Source organism: Cryptomeria japonica, chromosome 8 (genome assembly GCF_030272615.1).
Source record: "Cryptomeria japonica chromosome 8, Sugi_1.0, whole genome shotgun sequence".
In the NCBI taxonomy this organism is placed as follows: Eukaryota; Viridiplantae; Streptophyta; class Pinopsida; order Cupressales; family Cupressaceae; genus Cryptomeria; species Cryptomeria japonica.
Window position 1 is genome coordinate 345,627,989 of NC_081412.1, and position 25,825 is coordinate 345,653,813.

The 25,825-nt window shown below is 37.9% G+C and overlaps 1 protein-coding gene across 4 annotated transcripts in view; it reads left to right on the forward strand.

The window, feature by feature from the left end:
• LOC131045343 (zinc finger CCCH domain-containing protein 13) overlaps window positions 1-23,580 on the forward strand; it is a 194,320-nt gene extending 170,740 nt beyond the window's left edge. For 2 of the 4 annotated variants that reach the window (XM_057978923.2, XM_057978922.2), the window contains 4 exons: window positions 10,227-10,441; window positions 10,545-10,765; window positions 10,866-11,111; window positions 23,332-23,580. In XM_057978923.2, coding sequence (XP_057834906.1) covers window positions 10,227-10,441; window positions 10,545-10,765; window positions 10,866-11,111; window positions 23,332-23,385 — 736 coding nt within the window. In that variant the 3' untranslated portion in view covers window positions 23,386-23,580. The remainder of the gene's footprint in view (window positions 1-10,226; window positions 10,442-10,544; window positions 10,766-10,865; window positions 11,112-23,331) is intronic. The other 2 variants (XM_057978925.2, XM_057978926.2) reach the window with 2 other exon arrangements.
• The last annotated feature ends 2,245 nt before the right edge of the window (window positions 23,581-25,825 follow it).

A 25,825-nucleotide genomic window follows, 5' to 3' on the forward strand; every position in this document is an offset into this window, starting at 1 on the left:
TGCACGCGCGGGTCTAAGACAACTGTGTGACATGCTGGCATCCTATACGGAGAAAGTCATGGATTCCGTACAGAGAACGGACTATGACAATAATGTGCCCAAATGACATAAACTAGAGAAAATAATAATACGGAAAGAAAATACGACTATCTATTAAGTAACCAAAAGGAAAGAAGGAAGAGGAAGTATGTCCTAATAGCCGGTCCACACTTGAAGTCTCCAGCTAGCTCCCCAAATCTACTCGGCAACTTGCACACAAGGCGAACGAGGATGAAAATGTTGTGGCTGTGTTTTAGAGGCTTGCCATAGTCAGACCCTCGCTTTGGTGTTTCTACCTTCACGAACAACCAAGATAGATAGATGAAAAGATAGATGAAATAATGGATGAAAGAAACAACAACAAAATCTTGATCAATATGCTATGGAGATAACGAAAGATAGAGCAAGAAGAAGACTCCCCTTTCACACCCAAAGCGAGAAGCTCGGATGAAGAAGAAGAATAAGCATGTCTTCCTCAAAGCATTACAATGGTAGCAATATGTGAGAGCCAAGGACATAGCTGGAGAGCTTCAAAAGGAGACAATGAACAAGCGTAAATCCAATAGAATTCCAAGGAGAGAGTTTAGAGAAGCAAGTAAACATGTTGGGACGAAAACGGACGTTGGTGGTCGCAGAGATGTGTTATAGGCATCTTCCAAGCGCAAGTGTAACACTCAAACGACCACCTTCAGATTGTCAGATTCGCGGGACGCTAGCGCGACACATGGACATCTCTGCGGTGTGCTAGTGTCTACAGTCAAATAGTCAACTTGGTCAAGAAAAGGACAAGGCGGAGGCTAACAAGGCAAGCGAGATGGACAAAAGGACAAAACGATCAAGGTCTCCAATTAGTGTAAGGTGTGTTGACGTGTTTTTTATGACGGCGTCCAACACAGAATAAAGTTGCCCAACGATCACTTCACTCTCTCTCGATCAAAGTACGATTGCATGCTGATATAGTAGGAGAATCAGACAACCGACTCCAAGGTTCCTTTTAAGCTGCGGATGTGACTCGGCTGATGTGATTGCTGGTAATCCAAGGGGGCCTTACGTATGTCGAAGAAATTTATTCAAGCTCAAGAATTTATTGATGCGGATGATTTGCAATGAAGCTCTAAGTTTTAGATTTTTGGACTTTGAAATATGCAGAAAGTAAATAGGGATAGGGTAGAGGGAAACTAAACTAAAGGTAATCCAATCCTAGGAACAAGGAGACGGGACAAACTTGTGCAAAATCCAACCGCGCTTTGCTTCGCCAGCAAAGCACAACTTACACGAAGGCGGTGCAATCTTCAGGGGGAGTGCTAAGGATTTTCAAATCGTCAAAAGAAACCATCAGATAGAACAATCTCTTCTAACAATCGAATTTGAACACACACATATAATGAGGCTTAGACTAACTTTGCAAGGTATGCAACAATCAGCTGCACACCAAAAGTATGAGCGCGAGTTTGGCAACAAGCAATCCTATCAAATCCAGTTCATCTAATTGCATGAAAACAAATCTAATCTATGAAGAGAACGAGACCATGCGAGTTCCAAAACAACACAAGAACACACCAACAATTGAACAATGTATTAAGTGTTTGCTTCAAAAACTCTTAGCAACAATCTCTGACGATAGTCTCTCCTGATTACAAATGAGGGGGGGGGGGGGTCACCCCCTTATATAGGCCTCAAAGTCCAGATTACATGCAAAACCCTAATTAGGGTTCGCCCTAAAGATTCCCCACTCAAGGTGCAACGAGGTGGGAATTTGCATTAAATAACCCATTATGCCCACTTACAATAAATTTTTAAAAGGGCCTAAAATAGCGCCCATGATGATGATCATGCCTGGAATATAACTGACGTCGTCATAAATGCCCATCACCCTCCAAGCGACGACGACATGCAAGAAGAATCCGTCATAAAACCATTATGAGGGGATGACATGCAAGACGATTCCCTTAGCCCGTGGTGGCATGCGTTGACCAGTCCCGCGCCTAGTCAATGTTCCCTTCAGCCATAAATATGCCATTATTGTTCAGTCAAAAGACTTTCGTCCAAAAACGGACGACCATTATCTCTCTCATTAATGGCTTATGCAATGAACCTACCGACGACGGCCTCCAATTCTCCGATGGAGACACTTGGCACATTCTCGATGTTGAATTCCATCAAGGCAATCTCCTCTTCACTTCTAGAAAAGAAACTTTCCCAATCCGCCATTGCTTCCTGTGTTTTCTTCATCATATCGGAGAATGAAGAAACATTTGCAAAATGTTCCTTGGGAAACGAACCGACGAAGAAGAAATCATGCAACTGGGATTTCAAAGAATTCACTGTTATTCCCCCGTCGCTGAGTTTCCTTGAAAATAAAGCTTCCATGGCACTGAGGATTTCTTCCTGTATCCCTCTGATAGATTCCTTCAAGGTGACGGAATCAATGCTGAATTTATCAAGGGTGTTCTTCCCTGAACAGATGGCGTAGAACCTTCGAGGAAAGTCATAGGCTTCATTCTCCTGGATTACTTTCCCGCCTACCAGTGTTTGCCTTGGGGTCCTCATCAGAGCCCTGAGTTGGGAAATGGTTAAATCTTGGTAGACATCAACATCTTCCCATAGTCCTTCCGCCATTTCCAACCTACTCAGGAGGGCCACGAATCTCGAATGGAGCTGAGCTAGATCTTCTACAAATTTCCTTGCCTCAGCATAAACATCTTCTACCCATTCTCGGGAATTCTGTACCATTGCCTTTGTAAGTTCTGCATCATCAATTACTTCCTTGGGAAGGAAGGGAGGGGGAGTGGATGAAGGACCTGCTTCCCTGAGGGGTTTCTTGAAACTCCTGACATACTCGCATAGAAGTCCGTTTTCCTCCTTCAGCCGCTTACATTTTGCTTTTGACTTAAGCAATTTCTCCTTCATGGCAAAGGAAGAATCGTCGAAATCTCCCATTACTTGACCGGTGGAAGCATGGCCAAGATCCACCTGTCTGATGACGTAATCTTCCTGCCTAATCTCACTCCTAACCTTATCCACCGCAGGTTTAGCAATGTGCAAGGTCCGGGCTCCAGATTCTTCCCGGACTACCTTGGAAAACTTCCGAGGGGCTTTTCTTTTTGGTGGCTGATCCATCCTCTTCAATAATTCTTCTAATTCCTGAGCAGGATTGGGCTCCCTTCCCGCTTCACTTCCCAATCTGCCTACCAACCAATCTGGTGCGGGGATGGAATGGTTGTAATCCTCTGCATGCTCCCGTTCTTGAGATTCCTCTTCCCTTTCTCCAAAGATAGTCTCTATGAAATTATCCTGGCGAACCTCTTCCAGGTGTGGGGAAACTTCTTGTCTCTGACTTCTTGGCTGATGATGGCCCTGTGAAGCATTGATGCTAAGTATATCAGGTGCTGGAACATTCCCTGGAAATGGGCCTGCCGGATGTGGGAACATTTCTACTTCTTGTATGCTTGCGAAGATGACTGGTGAATGTTCCCTTCCTGTCCTCGTTCTCTTTTGTGGATGCTCCTCCTGCTGGGCTTCCTGCTGAACCTCGCGCGGGATTTCCTGTTGGATATCCTTTGTCTTTGTTACCCTTGGCCTCTTTGGGGCACTTTTTCCTTTATCCACCCGGGTCTCTCTTCCTGCCTGACCCTGTGAAGAGCCTTCAGTTGCCTCGCTGTGAGAATCCAGATTTCCCATCAGCTGGTATGTCAGATGGACATGGTTTTCCACCAACTTTCTTGTCTACCTGTCAATCCAGTGCTTAGTGAATTTTAGCACTGGTTTGGCCAAAGTGTTCAAATCATCTACCTCCGGCTCCGACCAATCTGGCAACAGGATAGGTTGATCCTTTATCCTTTCGAATTCGGGTTGCATCTAATCTGAGCCTTCCTTCACCTGGTCTGGTACCTGATGAATCTCACTTATTCTGATAGTGTCGAGGGGCAGTCTGGAGTGCATTCTTCTCCAGACCTCAAGGTCATCCTCGGCTCCTGCCCAGTAATCCTCCAAGTGAAATCTATGTATGAATTTGACATCGGCAACCTTCCTAATCTGGCTGTAAGGATCATATTGGGCCCTGGAAGTGTAAAATGGTAGGCAGTAGAACGCCAATTTGCTCACCGCACTTTCAGCGGCCTCCAATCCTGGGCATATCTCCATGAAATTCCCCAAGACAATTCGAAATTCAATAGATTGCTTCTTCTTCTTCTTCTGCAGTTGATCGTAGGCAGTCAATTGTCTCATGAGCTCGAGCAATAAAGCTTATCTGACGGATATCTAGGCAATTTGTAAGACTGGAAGGAGAAGCCTTGCATCCTGATGTAGGTGAACTTGGGGAACTGCAGGAATGTGGCACCATACTTCTGGACCAAAGCACTTGCTTGCGGAGACAACCTCATGTGCAACTTATTTTGCATAAGTCGTGTTAGGTACATGGTGAAGGTGTCATTCGCCAATTTGTAAGAATTCACATTGTGGAGATGTAGCTGAGGATAACATTCATGCACCTTTAGCTGAGCTGGCCTGTAGCCCATGATTCCTCTTGCTGGCAGCCCATCAAATCCACCCCTTCGTGCCAGCATATAGAATATGTAGGAACTCATGAAAAAGGACTAAGACCTTTTCTCCTGCAGGTTCTTCAATTGTTCGTGCAAGTAGTGGCTGATCAATCTAGCCCAGTCGATCAGTGTATTAGAATTCATGATCTCGCCAATGTAGAAGAACATCCAAGGCTCGAAGTTCACCGAGTTTGAGCATCCCATTACTCTGCTCAGCATCTTTATCATGTCCACATATTCCTGCTTGAACTCGAAGATTGTGAGAGTTTTGGGCATCTTGGAAACGTGTACTCTAGGCTTCAGCAATCATTGCTTGTTGATCAAATCAGCACATCTGGCGGGGCCTGCTTCATAGACTGCTTGAGCTCCGCTGCTGGTCCTGTACGTCATGGAGTAATGTGAAGGGATTCCGAAGGCTTCGCCAATTGCTTCTGGAGTCAATGTTGCCAGTAACTTGCCATCTGGCGTTGAGATTGTCTTCTGCTCCAGATTGTAATGTGCTGCACATTCCAAGACTAGATCTGGGCATTGAATGGTGGGAGGAAAGCCAGCTGCTGCAACTATTCGACTTCTCACAATTTTGACAGCTGTCGGAGATGGATTGTGTCCTGCAGTTCCGAACATTCTTATCTTGAATGCAGCCCAGTTGAACGTGCCGAAGTTGGTATCATTGATCTCTTCCCATCTTGAATTCAACCGAGAATGGGGAAGGAAACCCTTCATCTCTGCTTTGATCATTGCCTACCTGGAGATAGTAGCTGTCCTGCTAGGTTCCGCCATCTTGGGAATACTTTGAAATGATGAAAGAGAGAGTAAGTATAAAAAAACTTTTCACTTCTTTACTCTTTCTTTCCTGAATCTTGCACGTAAAAAATGAAATGTTTTTCCCAACTTATATAGAATTCCCAAGAGGCATCAAATTAGTAATTGTATTTATGGCGCATCATACTTTCCTTAATTACTATGCCATGCAAGGCAATTTCCCATGCGCGTGAGTTCAAATTTAGAACTTTCCTTAAATGCTCCAAGTCATGCGTCATACTTGGAATATTCCTCCTACCAACTCGTTGATTTCACACTTAACAATTTTGGAGGGAGATTGCAGGATCTTTCTTGGGATTTGCTCAACTCCACTCCGACTTGTCATCTCGCTTTGTCGAAGGAACTTTCCTGGCTTTTCTCCATATCCCTATTTTTTAGGGATCTTCCTAAATTTTAGGAGTCAGGTTCATTGGATGGGGAATTTCGTCCTGATTCGGAATCTATAAAAATGTCTATATTTGGCCGGGGTTTGATGTCTAAAAATAGCATATTTGAAAATTCGCCCGAGGGGAATTTCTGTTTTTAACCTTCCTTGACTCCTTGGATTCCGTGCCTTAGGCAAAATTTCAAATTCTCTGCTTGGGTGAAATTTTACCACGCCAAGGATTCGTGAATTTTCCACTTGTGAATGTCTTCATGGATTCAGCGCCCTAGACCAGACTTGGGCGCATTTTTGCTCTGTCCATGGAGAGGCAGAAAATTGCACTTGTGAATCCATCCTTTGTTTCAGCGCCCCAGACCAGACCTGGGTGCATTTTTGCTCTGTCCATGGAGAGGCGGAAAATTGCACTTGTGAATCCATCCTTGGTTTCAACGCCCCATACCAGACCTGGGCGCATTTTGCACATGTCCATGGAGAGGCGGAAAATTGCACTTGTGAATCCATCCTTGGTTTCAGCGCCCCAGACCAGACCTGGGCGTATTTTGTACATGTCCATGGAGAGGCGGAAAATTGCACTTGTGAATCCATCCTTGGTTTCAGTGCCCCAGACCAGACCTGGGCGCATTTTTGCTCTGTCCATGGAGAGGTGGATTATTGCACTTCTGCATGGCTTCCAGACTTAGAATATTTTGACCTTCCACTTGAGGGATGATTCTCACATTAAGTCATTTTAGACCCTTGCTTGTCTGCTTTCAACTTTCCAGATTTAGAAGTGATTGTGCATGTTGATTCTCCGCTGTCTGCTAGCCTGATCCTGCCATAAATAGATTTTCCCGAAATAGAAACTTTCCAAAATGTCAGAGTTAGAGCCCAAGACAGGACGCCGGATGACTTACTAAAAATAGAAATTTACTAAAAATAGAAATTACTAAAAATAGTAAGTTTGATTTTTGGCAAAATGGCGACATTCTGGGACTCGGAAAAATCCCTAAAAAATAGGGACTTTCTAAAAATAGAAAGTTGCTCCGTTTGGGCTCAAATTTCACCGGGAGGTCCCTTGAAGGGTCCTGATTCCAGTCGTATGCTTAGTTTTCTCGAAACCCTAACAGCAACCCCTAAAATCTAGGACAAAAGGCAAAACCCTAGAAATAGGACAAAATAGGCCCTATACCTCATAGAATTTGCTTGACAGAGAAGCAGATCAACCCTAACAGACTCCCAAACACCCATAACGCGGAGAGATTGCCACTAAGACACACAAAAACGAAAGCCAAACGACCGGAAGGGCCTAAAGCTAAGGGGGTTCCCTATCTGGGATGGGGTGATGTGTGATTAGGTCACAACAAGGTGGAGGTGCTTATGTAGTGTAGAATTGCACCGGGTGCAATTTATGACACTACAAAAGGTAAGAATGGATATTTGCTTTTGTTTTCGGAGTTGTTATTGTTTTGTAGTCACTTTTAGGATTAGTTTAATTTTAAGTTTTCTTCTTTTTTCATTAAAAAAGCTAGGGGTTTGGCTAGGTACACCCACAGTCCAGCCCAAGTAAGTATAAGGTCTACCTGGACCAAATCTTGGGCATACATAACCTGGATGGTTACCCATATCTGCTATGTACATGGACTGAGATCTCTATCCAGTGTCATATGGCTAGGGCATCCTATGAAACTAGTAGCACAAATTATACTGTCTATTTCTTTGTTAGCTTTTGAGTGGTGTAGAACTAGTTTTAAAAATGCCTTGCTTGGTCCTGCCTCCTATATTAGTCTATATCTTACAAAGTTATGATTCTTTTCATTTTCTGTTTCCTTAGTCATTTTAATATTTTTATATCTAAGCATAAACTGAATATAGCCAAGACATGATAGACTACTGTAATCATAGTATTCTTTCTAAAAAAATGTATATGCATCACAATTGTAGTATTCCCACAATTTCTTTTTGATTTTTACAGCAAGATCACAATCACACCAATCACCCGTTTGGGTTAGAATAATGTAATCCAAACAACTGAAAGGAACCCTACACCTTTGATCACCAAGAGCCCAAACTGGGAGGGTGAGAGCATATGGCAGCAGGGGATCGTTAGTAGCAAACTACTAAAAGTATTGATTACAATAATGGGCAGCAAGCCAACCCCTTCCGCTTAACCAACGGGTAAACAAGATACTTGGCGGTAAACCAGCCAAGGCAACAAGAGCACACTCAACACTAATCACTCTACCATGATGTTTCAGCGAGAGGACTGAACACAACAACAAAGCTCAACTCGACCGCTTATGCAGCGGGAGGACCATTACAAACAAATATCACTTGACAGCTTATGCAGTGGGAGGACAGAATTACAATTATCCAATGAAGGCGGCAAGCTAGCCTCTTCCACTTTTCAACAAGAAATACAAGTATAAAGTAGGAATAATTGACTATTCAGCACTACTGAAATCAGCCTTACAATAAGTGTACGTACATTACAATGTTAGCATCCAAGAAGCATTACATTCTCAATATTATCAAAGAAATGATCCCAATCAGCTACAATGAGAACTACGGAGATGACAAGCCAAAACCACTACTAACACCAATTCTGAAATTCTGGAAATGCACAGAAAATTCACCAATTCAGCAAGCTACGAACACACTTAAATGCTTACAAATCATCCAAAACAACTCTGAATTGCACAAGAACGAAAGAAAACAAAAGGGAAAGCATAGACGATGAGATCCAAACCTCAAACCAGCCACACGAACACCACAAACACTCAGCACGCAACCCAAGGCATCACCAAAATGGTACAGCCAAGCTGAAAATTTTGATTTGCAACTAAAAATCTGAATCTACAAATCTCAATCTGCAAATTTGTGAACCTTATCGCCCAGGGAGTACAGATAGATAGAGTCGATACCCAGAATGATGCTCTCAACACACAGGCAGCTACGAATAAAACTCACTTCCAGCCAAAAACACCAGCAACACCAAAAACAAAGCAGCAACATAGAAACTCCAAAACACACACTGGAACTAAATCAAGCACTCCAAAAACTTCACTCAAAACAACTATCTAGCTAGGTACTGTGTCTCAAGTACGAAATTGAAGCAACTAGGAAGCTCTTCCAATTTCGAAGTTCAATCACTAACCATTCCGGTAGCATAACGGTGTAAATTCTCAAGATAATGAAATGAGGAGCCCATACCTTGTATTTATAGATTTCTCCCTCTGAGATTCAAATGCAAATGGCGCCCAAATTCATCTAAAACTCACTTCATTTCATTTCATGTGACCTCAAGACATGGCGTCCCCTTTCCAGCCTCCCTAGTCGAGCTTTATCAAGGTGCACAAGTTCAAACTTTGAGAAAATAACATTAAGTGTTAAAATGACTTCATTTGGATGCCCACCTAACTTAGGAAAATAGAATGGGATTCTGGATAAATAACATAATTTTCCTTCCTAAGTCATTCCTCCAAAATACAATCAGTTGGAATAATTAAATATTAAACTTTAGAACAAAGTAATAATATTTAATTAGCAATTAAAATCAACCACTGATTGCTGCCAAATCAACCATGTGAACGGAGGTGCAAAAAACACTAATCTAAACTAAACTGGAGCTCTGCTCAAGACTGCCAAGAATAGCACTGCCTGAACTGATACTTACTAAAAATTGTAAGTCATGAAAACACCTCTGAAAGACATGCTCATCAGACCTTGTGAGAGAGCTCGAAAAACCCAGAAAAACTGTACTATTCAGTCAGCCCAACACCCACTTACTAAAAATAGTAGGTTCAGACATCTCCTCAAAACTGAATGCATGTTATACCACCGTGAAACTTTCGAAAAACCCAGAAGGAATCCACGAACAGAAATGTACAATTCCCACCGGACAGTCCTCAAATGGCTCGTGCAAAACTCCACAAAAATAGGAAACCCTAATTCTCCATTCCAAACAGCCTACGGGTCTCCGAAATAGGCCAATGGACCATTGATTACTCTTGATTGAGAAGGGGACATTACAACAGCTCATAATGGATGTGGTCCATAAGAAGATGATTATTATTCTTTAGTCACAGTAAACATATGATTGATCCATCACATGGAGCAGAACAAAATACACACTATGATCATCATCAAGAATAGGAGATCATTTCAGTCCATTACTCGACATATTTCATAAACTGTTAGGTGGTTTAATGGCTAAGGGTCAGAATACTGCTTAATGCAGTGATCCAAACTAAAAGTATTTTTCCGTAGCTTATCTATTACTAACAACATATCCTAATAGTGGATGCTTGTGATCATTTATTGTCTTTATTTTTTGTGACATGCATTGTATTTGAAATTGCTGCAAACCACAACATAACAAAAACAATTAACATTATAGTATTTAAATTAATTTTACAATCTGTCATATATTCTCTGATTTTTAATTTCTTCAATTGTGACAGAACACAAGCACGGTTACAGAAATTAGTAGATGAGTTTCCTCTAGTGGAAACTTCAATACCTGTCAATCATGGGGAAGAATCTGATGTCAATGTTGTAAGTGATGGGGAGCCTAATCATGCAATTCACATGGAGTTAGAATCTGATAGAAATCATGCACCTACAGGTATTGAGAAAGAAGATATTGATGTGGAAGTAATTAGTAGAGCTGACAATGGTAAGTCTGAAGAATGAAAGATGCATTTTTTTCAGTTGTTTTTCAATTATCTGCATGTGTATGGATAATTTCAAGAAATATGCATATCACTATGCTTTTGCAGAATCTTTACAGAGGAGGGCTTCTTCGTCCCATGACAGGAGCAGGTCAGCAAAGCTTTCTCAACAACATGATATAAGCCATGCTAAGGAAATAACTCATACGCTACAAGTATTAGATGTTAAAGAGGGAATTTTAACAGCAAATAAATTTGTGGATGAGCCCAGCAGAGGAAAGAGTGTTAGTGACAGTTCTCTCTCCCCTATTAGTGTACCAGTAGAGAAGGTATAATTGTTATAGAGATTACTTCTACAATTTCTTGTCACATGAAAAGGAATTGCATTCATCTTTTTTACCAAATTGATTTTCTTTCCATTCTGGACAGTTAAAAGTGTGGGATTCGGGGCTCAGTCTACCCTCTACTGGCAAGGCCACTCACGCTGATGGTGAAAATGTTGAAACTACTGATGTTCGTGATAAAGAAGAGAAAGCTGATGCATCAAACTCTCAACAAGGAAAAGCGAGCATTCCTGGAAGTTTGCCTGGCATTGGAGAAACACTCAACGCTGGGAAGACATTTCTAAGAAATATGCCTACTCTCATAAGTATATCTGACAGTCGTTATAATGAGGTAAAATTGACTTTTTGGGTGTTTCAAAGTATGTGCTTTTATTATAATATTACATGAATTTGTTATAATAGACAAGAATTATTTTTTTTGTGATATTGCTAACAAGATTCAACTGTGTAGTTTTTGAGTCAAACTCATTGACCCATGATTGATGAGTAGTGGTTCACAAGAACCCATCTCTCATGAGAATGAATGGTACACTTAGCACTTACTGCATCTAGGTGATGCTCACAGAGGTGAAGCATTGGTCCTTCCCGGAAGGTCACCCATCCTAGTACTACTCCAACTTGAGCGCGCTTAACCATGGAGTTTCCTCCAAGGTTAAACCCACTTAGGTTGCAACCCCATTTGCAAAACCTTCAGCAAGGGGCTCTATAATGAATGGTTCATAAGGCACAACACTTGCTGAAGGTTTTGCAAATGGGGTTGCAAGCTGAGCAGGTTTAACCTTGGAGGAAACTCCATGGTTAAGCGCACTCGAGTTGGAGTAGTATTGGGATGGGTGACAACCCGGGAAGGACCAATGCTTCACCTCTGTGAGCATCACCTAGATGCAATGAGTGCTAAGTGTACCATTCATTCTCATGAGAGATGGGTTCTTGTGAACCACTACACATGAATCATGGGTCAATGAGTTTGACTTGAAAACTACACAGTTGAATCCTGTTAGCAATATCACAATCTGACTTGCTGTGGAAAATATCTCCTACTTATAAAAAAAAATTACTTCGCAGTAACTATTAATTATTTTAGCTGATTATATTACTTCATTTTATGTTTGCTTGAAAGGAAACTTGTCTATTCATGGTATCTTGATTTATATTCTAAGTTACCAGTTCATGTTTGGGTATAGTGGTATGGTCAAAAGTTTATGGGGAACCGGCTTTGTTTTGAGTATGTCTGTACAGAAAACATATTAAAATCCTAAATATTGACATATTTGCATTTGATAAACAGGCATTAAGTTCAAAATTACATGTAACATTCATATAATAAACAAAACTGCCATAAAAATTAAAGATACTTAGATACCACTTCAATGTCAATCTGTCAAACTCAAGTGTCATGGTAGATATTGTCTTAAAATAATAAAATCAGAAATCAGCCTCATATGGGTCTTCATAAATATTGTCATCATTATTAAAATTGGATGATGAGGATAAATAAGAACCACAAAGAGTGACATTAGCATTTGCACTAGAAGTATATTGGCTATCTAACTCTTCTAGAAATGCATATTGTTTATTGTTTGGTGGAGTAGCATCCAAGTCAGCTTGCTTTGGATCTATCTCCCACAAATTTGTTGCAACTTGTAGTCATTTTTTTTGTGGGAAAGAAGGTGCAAGATGGAATGCATGTACACTAACTCCTCAGCCTTTTCCGATACCAATTGGTTGTGTATTACTAAGTGAATGGAGTATATATGCCAATTGTGCTTGGATGAAGATGCATTGTTGAAGACCGCATGAATATACTGAGAGGGGGCTGAATCAGTATACTAAAAACTTTTGCTTTCCAAAACTTGATCCGTCACAATAGCAATACTTCAAAAGTTAATCAATCACAAATGCAAGATCTAGCAAATGGGAACACAGAAAGAACACACGATTTATGTGGAAACCCTCTCGGGACAAAACCACGGCAAAATATTGCTTATATTAGAAACTTCTTACAAATTTCATAGGCACCAACCCATTGGAGACACCAATCCCCACAACTGAGCACCAACTCAGCAAGGGACACCAATGTCTTTAAAGATGAGGCACCAACCTCCAAAAGAATAAAGTGATAAGTGTTTGATGTTCTTCTAAATCAGATCTGATCTACCTCCACAAATATGCTCAAACAGCTTCTTGAAATCTGGTTAATAACTTGTATACTTTCTATTCATAATGTCTTCCTTAAATTGCTTCAAAATCTTTTTACAAACTTCGATGCTTTGTATTCATAAGGTCTGCAAAAATCTGCCTAGAAAGTTTGAAATAAATTGCTTCAGAATTATGCTCGTAATCTTTGATACTTTGTGCTCAGAAGGTCTGCAAAAATCTGCTCATTAAGTCTGAGATAGACTTCTCCTAGGATCTGCAACAACTTGCTTTAGAATCAGCTTATACTTTATGCTCACAGGGTTAGCAAGGATCTGATCACTAAGTCTGCTCAGATATGCTTTTTAATAGGAATGATTATCAATGGAATGCATGATAGAATGATCTCCAATAACTTGTTATTTATACCCACCAAAAGTACCTTTTCACCAAATGGTTGCACCTTCTCGAGTAGGTTGGCCAAGAAAGAAATTAGAAATTTATTTAATTTGAAATTTGCCTTGAAAAATGGCCGACTATTGCCAAGGTTGGTCCAACAGAAAAAATAAATCTATTTGAATATTATTCCAGCCCATACGAAGGGGCGCACCAAACAAGGGAGGTCATCCTTTAAGAAGTATATTTTAAAAACATTTCAGAACCCATAAATGGGTCATTCAAAACAATAACTACCAATAAATGCACTTTAAAAGTGACGCTTTAATTAGATTTCATCACTTCATCCTTGCTTTGGCTCACATTGTTCTAGCTCTTAATTTTGTGCTTTGATATCATTGACAATCGAATTCCAACAATCTTCCCCTTTGTCATTCATTAATGACAAACCTGCAAAGAAATAATCCTGGAATGCAAAAGAGCCATACATGTCCCCCTAACTGAATGCTTTCGCACTTACTCTATTCCTCCCCCTTTGACATCAATGGCAAGGGCTTTCTAGGGTCAAAAGATAAGACAATGAATAGCTCCCCTAAAAACATGCTTCCCTTGAAGAACTTAGTGAATAGATGAGAGTGATATCGCTCCCAATTTCTCCCTTAGATACTCAAAAGTCTCTATTGGAAGAGGCTTTGTGAAAATGTCTGTAATTTGTTCATTTGTAGCAATGTACTCCAACTTCACTTGTTGATCAACCACCTGCTCTCTTAAGAAATGGTATTTGATTGGAATATGCTTAGTCTTGGAGTGCATAACCAGATTCTTTGAAATATTTATTGCACTCATATTGTAATGAAGATGGGATTTTCATACTCAAGCTTAATATTCTTTAATGCTTGTTTCATACATAGAACTTGTGTGCAACAAGCTGCCGCTATAATATATTTTGCCTCTACTATAAATAGAGAAATCAAATCTTGTTTCTTATGCAACCAAAATACAAGATTTTTACCAAGGAAAAATGCTCCTCCACTTGTGCTTTTTTTGTCATTAATATTGTCGGCCCAATCCACATCCGTATATGTTGTAAGGATGAAATCTTCACCTCTTGGATACCACAATCCAAAATCCATAGTGCCTTCAAATATTTAAAAATTCTTTTGACAACATGCACATGAGTTTACTTTGGAGCTACCTAAAATCGTGCCACCAAACCAATTGCTTGTATAATATCGGGCCTTGCAGTTGTCACATATAATAAACTTCTAATCATGGACCTGAATAGAATTTGATTGGCCTCAGGAGATTTATCATCCTTTCTTAATTTGCATCTGGTAACCATGGGAGTGCTCACTAGATGGTAGTCTTCCATCTTGGATTTCTTCAACATCTCCTTAATATACTTGGTTTGTGAACTAAATATCCCCTTATCTAATTGGGACATTTGTAATCCAAGGAGGAAAGGAAACACACCAAGCTTGGAGATTTCAAACTCCTACATATTTGTGGCAAACGCTTGGCACATCTTGTCACTACTAATACCAAAAATGATATCATCCACATAGACCATAACAATCAACAAATCATCTCCTTCATTCTTGATATACAAATTGCTATTTGCAATTCATCTGTTGAAGCCTTGCTCTTGAAGATGCATGTCTACCCTTGAGTACCAAGCCCTCGAGGCTTGTTTTAGTCCACAAAACACTTTCTTTAGCCTACAAACATAGTCATCGTTCTCTCATAGGAGAAACCATTTTGGTTGTTCAATGTATACTTCTTCCTCCAGGCTTCCATTTAGGAAGGTTGATTTCACATCCATTTGGTAGACTTTGAAGTTCTTAAAACTAGCAAGGGCTAAAAATGTCCTTATAGTTTTGCATACTAACAATAGGAACAAAGGTTTCTTCGAAATCAATCCCTTCGACTTTAGCATATCCCTTGCATACTAATCTTGTCTATTTCTTCACAACTTGGCCAACCTCTTTAGTTTATGAAAACCCATTTAGTTTTGATGGCATTCTTGCCTTGTGGTCTTAGGACAAGTTCCCAAGTTTCATTCTTCTTGATTTGATCCAATTCCTCTTGCATAGCCTTCATCCAATACGTCTCTTCACTTGCTTCTATAAAACCCTTTGGTTCTATTTTAGAGAGCAAGCAAAATTGTGTCTTTTTTGTCAAGTGTTAGTAAATCTCCTCCTTGTCTAAATCTATTATGTATCTTTGTCCCCAATGATCAAGTCTTGTAGATGATTCTTCAAGACAAATTTGGATGGAGTCTTAGGTGGTACTCTTGATGTTTTCTTTGGGTTCTCTTGTTCAACTATCGTTTTCTCAATTTCCTCCTCTTTTTCTTCTTCTTTGCAAACTTCCTCATTTTGAGGAACAATTCCTTGAACCTCTTCATAGTGTCTTCCTTCACCAACTTTCACATTTGCACTTTCAACAATCTTGTGTAACCTCTTCTTATAGCATTTCTAAGCTTTACTTCTTGTGGACTAGCCAAGGAATATTCCTCCGTCAGCTCTAGCATCAAATTTTCCCAGATCTTCTTCATCTCTCCTTATATAACATGTACTTTCCAAAACTTCTAAGTACTTCACAATTGCAAGTCTTCCTTTTCATAACTCATATGTTGTTTTGCTATTATTTACCTTGATTTGTGCACGATTCAAAATGTAGACTGTTTTGTGAACCTCATCTCTCCAAAAAGTATCTGATAAATTTGACTCATGTAACATAGCTCTAGCCGTTTCTTGGATTGTTTTGTTCTTTCTTTCTACAACTCAATTTTTTGAGGAGTTCTTGCAGTTGAACATTGTCTTCTTATCCAATGCTTTTCACCAAAATCTCTAAATTCATTTGGAGTAAATTTGACTCATGTAACATAGCTCTGGCCATTTCTTGGATTGTTTTGTTCTTTCTTTTTACAACTCAATTTTTTGTGGAGTTCTTGTAGTTGAACATTGTCTTCTTATCCCATGCTTTTCACCAAAATCTCTAAATTCATTTGGAGTGAATTCTCCTCATCTATCTAATCTAGAACATTTGATCTTCAAACTTGGTTCATTCTCCACTAATGCTTTGAATGCCTTGAACTTGTCAAGAGCTTCAGACTTTTCTTTTAAAAATGTTATCCGAGCCATTCTAGAGTAATCATCAATAACATAAAATACATTTCTTCTTGCATGCTTCGGGTAGATCTGTATGTATAAGCTCCAATGGTTTTGATTTCAAGTTTTCCTTTCATATAAACTCACTCCAGTCTACTTCCCAAGTTGACATTGCTTACAAGTGATATTTGCAGGCTTTGAAATCTTTGACATGTCTCCCATAGCTTCCTTGCAGCTGATTTTGACAAGATTATCAAAATTTTAGTGCCCCAATCTCCTATGCCATAACCAACTCTCATCTTCTTGTCGCATGCAACATATGTGGTTGTTGATTTCATTGAGGGTGTAGATATTATTAGATTTTCTATGTGCATCTGTTATCCATTTACCATCTTTCTTGATTTTACTCTCTTCCAGGAGAAATATAATAGTGTGCCCTTGATCACACAATTGACTTACACTTAAGAGGATTTTCTTTAACCCTTTAATATATAGAACATTCTCTGTTTTTGTTTTTCCATTGTCTAGACTCAAAGTTCCTTTTCCTTTTATATTTCCTTTAGTATTGTCTCCAAATTTCACCGACTATTCATCCGTTCGTTCAAGAGTAAGAACTTTAATTTTGTCACGTCATGTGCATTGAGCAACTGTTACCAACATACCATATATCTCTTTTGTTATGTGTGTGTAGAGTTGTTTGAAGAAACATGGACTCTTATATCTCTTCTTTCTCCTACTTCCTCTTCTTTCAAACCTTAGTAGACACATCCTTACTTTTGGCATTCACATCCTCCTTGTTTGGTCTCAGAGGCTCAACAAAAATAGTTCTACAAAAATGTGTTGTGCCCAAAATCTTTGCATTTGTAGCATATAATGTTATAATTTATTAGAGGAGCAAATGAATTATAGTTCCTTTTGTTGAAACCAAGATTATCCCTTGCGCGAATTCTAAAATCAATTGCTTTGTGACCAAAATGATTGCATGAAAAACACTAGCCATTAAAGGAGTGATGGAACCTAGTTATATGCAGTTGTTTGTGAGGAAATGGCCTTTTGAAGTTGTTTGTGTTTGCCTTTAAAGGTAGATTGTTCTTTTGTGGGAGTTTATTCTCCTCCTTGATTTCCTCCTTTTTGTTGTCCTCCTTGGTGGAATTCTTGAGATCTTTTCTTCATTTCCAATCTATGGTGGATTTGTAACCTTAGAACTTGTAGCCTCCTTTGACTTCTTTCGATCTTCAACGAAACCAAGAGCAATCTTAATAAATAGTGACCTTTGTGAATTGATGATATCATCCAATATTTTGGCACTTTTGTTGAACCTCAAACTTCGATTCAATTGTTCAACATATTTCTCCAATTCCTTTCTCAAGGAGACGATTTTAAGCTCTAGTTTTTCACAATCATATTCCTTTTCCTTAAGCTGATCTCTTAGAACCTCAATCTTTTTTGCCTCTTCTAATTGAACTTTCAAATTTTTAATCATTTTATCCAACTTTTCTAGAGCTTCAATAACTTCTTGAATTCACACTTTTTGCTTTGAAATTCTTTTCTTGAGCTTCTCGTTTACTCTTTTTCCTTAAGATCTTCTTCCACTTTATCCCCATTGCACTCCTGCTTTTCTACTTCCCCTTTGTCTTTATCATCCTCTACTTCCATTGCCATGAAAAGTATTTATTTTTCGTCACTGCTTGAACTTTCTTCATTTCGTCCTTCCAACAAGCTATCATCCCTTTTTGATTAAAGATTCTTCTTGTATTTGTGAGAGTTCTTCTGAAATTGTAACCCTCAAGTGGAGAGGTGGAGTTTGTTGAGTTAGCTTTTATTGGTTTTCTTGAATGGGAAGGTATACTAGGAAAGCACTTGCAAAATGTAATCCTTTCAAGTGGAGAGGTGGAATATGTTGAGTTAGCTTTTGTTTGTATTCTTGCTTTCTTCGTTATCCCAAATGTTTATTTTGTCACAAAAACTATTGAATGTCAATATTATTTTATTCATAGGATTATTCATATCATTCATCCACACAAAATCCAATATTTTTAGAGAGGTTAGTGAATTAGGATGATGTTTCTTAGCCAAATAAGGAGAATATGTAATAAAGTATGCTAGATATGGATCCTAAAACTATCAACATTAAATATGATTGTTTATCAAGGTACCAAACTTGTTAAAATGAGAGTGCAATGTAGAATTTAGTTACCCAACATTTGACATAAAATAGTTGGACAAGATTGAAATGAAAGGTTAGAGAAACTAAATCGCTTATTGGCTTGGTTTTGTTTTAAGACAAATTGCAATTAGATATGTTCTACAAAAACAAAAACCATAAAGTAAATAATATAAACAATACACCTGATCAATTAGAAAAATATTGATATGTACTTGCATCTTTCATTGAGCCATGCAAGACTTGGATGAGGTTGCTAGAGATGACCTTGTGAGTAGGAAATTTTATCTATCACATCCCAAGCAATATTCTTTCCAAATCAAGGGTGTTGGTAATGCTACTAAACCAATGCTTATTTAGAAGACTAGAGCTTTAATGCAAAATATTGAGCACAATAAATCACAAGCTTGTAATATGTGATCATTATAAGTTTGTTCGAATTTTAAATGATGTGATTTAATCATCTATACATGCAATTCATATAACTTAAATGGGTAAATTGTTGACAAGGGTGGCAAGAGGAATGATCTAAAAGGTAGATTGTGGGTCAAAGTGATGGAGGGATGAACCTAAAAGAAAATAGTAGGTCAAATGGATGGATGGACTTGAAAAAAATAAATGAGTTAAGTTGAGGATGGGACGTACATACAAAAGAAGTGACAAGCTAAAGAGATATGGAGAGTGTCGATGATAGAAGTATGGGAGTAAAGAGATAATGGCGATTTATAATGACAAAGATATAGGATTTAAAATAGTGTGATATTAAATAAGGAAATGGAGGATAAGTGAGCAATGAACTAAACTTACAGACAATTCTAATTGACTTTAACCTTTGATTTAACAAGACATGGGTGAATGCAATCTTGCAACAAATTAATTCATATACATTTTGGATAAATATAATTATAATGATTGATTGAAATCTTTTGTAGCCATCACTAATACCAGTTTGTTTTTTTTGTTTAGAGCATAAAAGCGGGTTTTGAGAGGGCCCAAACACGTTTGACAATAACTAGAAGATAAACGTTAACTTAAATATACTTCAAACGAAAAAATAAGTCATGAGAAGTACACAAGGAATAGTGTTAACCAACAAGGATGCAATAGACAAATAGCATGAAGACAATAGATACCACAAGGATTACATGTGAGAAGATGAAAGGTTCATAAGAGGATCCATCGCATTCCACTCCTCCCTTTCAAACTCTAGATGATTCTCCACAATCCTATTGTCCAAATCAATCATAGCACTCTACTTTAGCTTCATTTTGCATCCATTCCTTTTACTTAGGCTAGTTCAAAGGGGAATTCTCTTTCCTCTTCGCTATATTTCCTAAAGCACAATAATGTCAACAAAGGTCTTGATATAACTTTTCCTAGTTGAATGATCTTACTTAGTGAGACATTCAAGGCTTCTTGTATACTCTCAATCTTGCCCATCTTGGATTGAAGCCTTTCTAGTTCCTTTCTTATTCCATAGACATCCCTTAACATACTTCATTGCATTGAACTGAACTTAACAGAACCCTCCTTTAGGGTTGGTCCATGTTTATTTGTTTTTGATTTAAAAAACAGCGTTAACTAGGGCATTGACCCTTACCAAAAAGCAACATCAAGAGAGATGATGTTGGAAGAGAACCACAACCCAAAGGCGGAAAGGAACAAACACAAGAACCTAACCAACCAGGGAACAAACCCCACTCAAGGTGGGGACGAGCCACCCAAACTCCCAAGAGGGGGGTATGGGGCAGGGGAAAAGATTTCCCCTTGCGCCTACGAGCAACCATAGACCAAGCAATGCTAAGATCCGCCAGAAGGGCCCCCGCAGGGTCAACAACGCTGGAGACATCAGAAGGCTGGAAGAGGGCCGTAGGGGGCTGCAGAACATCAACAACAATAAGCTGTGATAGAACATCAGCAAGAGGAGCAGATCCAGCTGTAGGGGAGGGCTGCAGGATAGGAGAAGTGGAAGTGGGGGCCTCCGGAGACGAGGCCACAAAAACATCAGTAGGAGCAACATGAGCTTTGGGGGACACGACATCATCCACATGGGAGGAGCTAGCAAACGCAAAATCCGTAGCATGTACTGTTAAGTGGTCAGCAATAGCATTCTTCCACCAGGTAGAAACCCCTTTGTGTTGTGGAGAAGAGTAACCCGAAGCAAGATGGCCAATAGAGAAGCATCTTCTACAACGAAAGGGGAGGCCTTCAAAATCTAGCAGTTGTGGCCAAGGCCTATCCCCCACCATAAGAACCACATCACCCGGGAGAGGAGCAAAGATGTCAATATCAACAAGAATGCGGGCAAAGGTAGCGAGTTTCATTGAGGACGTAGCATCATCGACCTTCAGGAAACGGCCAATAGAGTTACCGATCGCCTCATAGCAAGAGTTAATGTAGTTGATTCATTCTAATTTAACTCTTTCATTTTTATTCATAAACCATTTAAGAATATAATTTGGAGGTTGCAATCCTCAAGGGAGTTACCTTATTAAGTATTTACTGGAAATCTCTCTCTCTCTCTCTGAATTATTAGTGTAATCTTCCTCCTTTGGAAAAGCTTCATAATTCAAAATCAAGTTTTCACCCTTCCTATAATGCTTGTCTATATTTGTCTCCATTTTATCACTCCTTTGGAGATTGTTGACCCCTTTGAACTCCCTTATCTTTACTATTGATGGCCTTTTAGCCAAAATAGATTTGTCCAAGACATCACAATCCTTGGCCCTATTATCATTTGGCCTTGAGGAAATTTTGGCATTATTTGCCCTATTCTTGTTCACATGGAGGCCTTCCCAAAGTTTGATTTAATTTCATGTTGTCAATAGTCATTCTTTTTATAGAACATGTTTAATAGTTTTCAGCTCGATGTAGATAAACGATTTTCAATATTGCTTGTATATATTTACCTCTAATGCACAAAAATCTAATGAGTTAGTAGATACAACTGTAAGTGGAATTGAATTCATGACCCTATAACAAAGTATATTTATTTTAAAATCCAATTATAAAATTGAATAAGTTGGTCCAATCCATGGTGGAAACTTATAAGTAGACAACTTAATTCATCAACAATGAAGTTTGAAATAACTCCAATGTAGAGAAACTATTCAATTTTTGTTTTTGTGATTAAAATTTGTACTTTTTAGGAAATGCACGTTATTGGTTGAACACGCTATACTTTTGAAATATCACAACACTACCTTGTAAAAAATAATAGGCTGTGTATAAATATATTACGTGAATATTGACTTATGAAGTTTGTTGTGTGTTTTTTAAATAAAACTTCACAAAAAGATTTGAATCAGTCTTTATTACTGAGAATGAACCAACAATTTTTTTAAAGCTATGAAAGATAAATAATGCAACATTTTAAAAAGATTGGAGTTGCCTCTTCTGGTCTTGAGGATTCTACCCATGTTGCTCTTGTTCTGCAATAATGTTCTACTCTTGGTGAGTCTGCTCTCGATGTTGTTTTGCAGCAACAGTTTGCTCCAGTTGTGGATAGAAACCCTGTGGGGAACTACCCGCTTGATCACTCCTACAATGTTCCTAATAATAGTATTGCTTGGATTTTTGTTTGTTGTAGGCAGAAATTTAAGTCTCCCCCCTCCGCCTCCCCCCCCCCCCCCCCACTCCTCTATGTCACGTTTTGGGTGTTTCTCCCCACTCTTTAGCTGGGTTGTTTCAGTTGTTGCTGGTTTGGTAGGCCTTTAACAGTGGTCTTCTGACTTCTTGTTAAAGGTCTATTTGACTTGGGTGTGTTTAGGGTCAGCACCCTTGTTTCGCTTTCTTTCCTTTTGCTGCCTACGTGTTGTTGTATAAAGGGTCGACACCCTTGTTTTGCTGGTTATTTGAATAAAAAACATTTTAAAAAGGTTCATAATTTCCTAATGAGGATTAACCAGCATCTAAGGTGTCCTTGGAGGTGGTGGTGGGGGAGGATGACATCCCTTGTCCTCATTCAATTGATCTAGATGAGGACACTTCTTGGACGACCATCCAAAGATGGAAAAGGGGTCTTCCTAAATCAATTTCAAACTTCCATCCTAGGGCGAAGGGGGTGAAGATTGATAGGAAAATGTCAAGCATTGTTTAGCTACCTGTTGTTTCTCTATGGTTTATGCACTTTAGGCCCTTGGGTTTGGTTCTTTGCAACTTGGCTATAATTTTTCTATGTCAAAGGTTTTGGGTCCCCTTCAAAACTTATTTTTCCCTCAATAAAAAAACTAACATCTAAGGTTAATTCTCAATCCACTTAAATATGGCATGTAGTCTTGTTGGTTTTGAAAAAAAAAATAGAATACCTAGTAAAAGCATTAAGCGTGATCTTAACGAAAATAAATAAAAATGTTTAAAAAGTATTGTCAAGAATTAATGACTATAGCATTAATGATTGTGGTATATATGTATGGACATAACTTGATTTTGTATAAAATATAAATCACTACATGAAGTGGGTATGTTGTCTTTTTAAGTGGACAAAAATATGTTGATAGGAACCCTATGAACTACTAACTTACTGTGGTATTGTTTGTTCTATAATGTGTGATGTGGCTAGAAGTTCAAGTGAATTTTAATGATATATAAATTGTTTAAATACTTTTTTTTTGGGACAAGAAAAATTCTTTCAATTTAAAAGCTACTTGAAATGTTTTTAAGCTTGATTCATATTTCATTTGTATTGCATTAGTATTATTAGTAACTTAGTGACTTACAGATATCTTATTCTTATTTTGCAGTATATAGGGGAGGATGAAGAGGTTGATGTTGAAGCCTTTAATCATGCAGTATGAAGAAATATTTAAAATGATATTTTTGAGTATATGAATATATGATAATGGCGTAGTGCAAATTCTTAATTAATTTTATTGATGTGTGAGGGGACAATATGTCCATATAGCGAATCATGACATGTGCAATTGTACACATTTCATTTTAGTTGCATAATTATATTTTTTAGTTTAATAATTTAAATATAATATTATTTATACGATTGTCCAAATTGAAAGTATGAACAATTGATCTTCATTGCTAGTGCCAATACATTTAATGAAACTATTTTAAGAATAATTTTACTTAATATAAGTCAAGCATTCCTCTACATAAATAATTTAGATTCAATTAATCCTATATTACTTCGTCTTTTCATTTAAATATCTATATTACTAAATCATTTGCAATGAATGTGTATATAGTTTCATTTTTTTTCAAATAAGGAATTATTCTATAATTTTATTTAAGATTGCAAGATTCCTTCTACCACAGTATTCTCCTTTTTTACAATCAATAAAAAGGTCAATATCACCACAAATATTTATAGAAAAACAAAAGTCCAAAAAACAAGGGTAGATTGTTGTAACAAGATTCAAAACTATTATTAAACCCTTCCATCACAGTTTGAACTTTCTAACAATCTAATGAAATTTGTATATATTTGTTGGTGAATATTTTCAATTACATGCTTTCTTGCAAAATACCCATTTATCTCTATGCAAAATTTGTTGCTATCAATGCAATGCCTATAAATAACAAGAGTTGTGATATAGCTAGAGTCCTTGCCTACTTGCTAAAAACTGACAAGTTATTGTTTTTTGTGTAAATAATAAAAGGATTGCTTCTTGTTTAGATTTCATAATTTTTGGCTTGTCGAGTACCTTAAGCCAATTATCTTTTTGTTTGTTGCCATTTTTGTTTTGATGTTGAAAGAAACATACAGATATTTCAGCAATGAAAGTGGAAGAAGACAATCAATGGAGTAATATGACATTAGCCTAAAACTAGCAATTGCACCTTGATGTGCAATAGGTATGCTAAAAAGGTGTGGAAGGTCAGTTAGGGAATTTTTTGGTCTATTAGTTGCATACTCTTGTGTATTAAATGAGGTTAATCGGTAGGCCATTTAGCAAGTGATGTAGTTTGTGCAACAAAGGTCTTAATGAATAAATGATACTTTCAAATCAACTACGCATCCACTTACAAAGATCCAAATAGGAGTGAAATAAAACCTATGAATCGAAAAGATAACTAGGCTAATGCTATGTTCATAATAGGGAGAGAGGGAGAGATGGATTGGGGAAGAGAGGGAGAGAGATAAAAAAAGGTATAGATAAAGATGGAGATGGAGGAAAAGGATATGGAGAGGAGGGGAGAGAGGGAGAGATAAATGAGATGCGGATAGATAGAGATGAAAGAGATAAATATGTAGAGGTAGAGAGGTAGAGATCTAGGGAGAGATAGGTGTGGAGAGAGAAGATGAGATAACAAGATTGAGATGAAGGGAGAGTTAGAAGTAGTATGGAGAGATAGAGATAAAGAAACAATGAGATATATATATATATATATATATATATATATATATATATATATATATATATATATATATATATAGAGAGAGAGAGAGAGAGAGAGAGAGAGAGAGAGAGAGAGAGAGAGAGAGAGAGGTCTTCGCCTATGGATAGATGGAACTAATAATACTAATTTTTGTAGACATTAAAAGAGTTGATGATTATAAAGGTATATGCATTTCAATGTAAAATATGCAAAGAATGTTAACAATGTTTGCAACACATAAATTGTTATGCAGTGGTCAATTCAAAGAAATCCAACAAACCCATGATTACCCCTAATATGAAGTAGCTTGGTTTGTGATCCTTCCCCTCCCTAGTCTTATCTAATTATTTTGAAGCGACCAACGGTCATAACTATACTATAGTTCATTACACCCATTAACTACCTTGGTTGGTGAAGCCTTCAACAAAAACACTAAAGCAATTACTTCATTTATGCATGTGGAATTAAGAGTGGTGACAATGACCTTCCTATAGTTCAATCAAACATTAGTTTTAGAGTTTTTAGAAGGCTTGATATTAGGATAGGTGCTATTTTTAGAATCTATACATGGTTTCGTAGGGCAACCCATTTGTTATAAAGTCAGTTTGAGAAGATGACTCAAAGTATCTAGCTGATAGGTAAGGATGTAAGGATATGGTCCATCCTTGTTGAGGTCATGATGTTCATTTAGTAATTCATGATTTTAGGTCTATTGTAAACTTTATAATATTTGTCAAAATGATCTAATTTTTAATAAAATCGTAAATCATGTTGCCACCATCTAAAATGTCACAATTATAAATTATTTTTGAATAATTTTAAATAATTAATAATAAATAATTAGAATCGTTATTTAAATTTAATTTTTGATTAAATTAACATTATTTGTAATTAATTAATTAA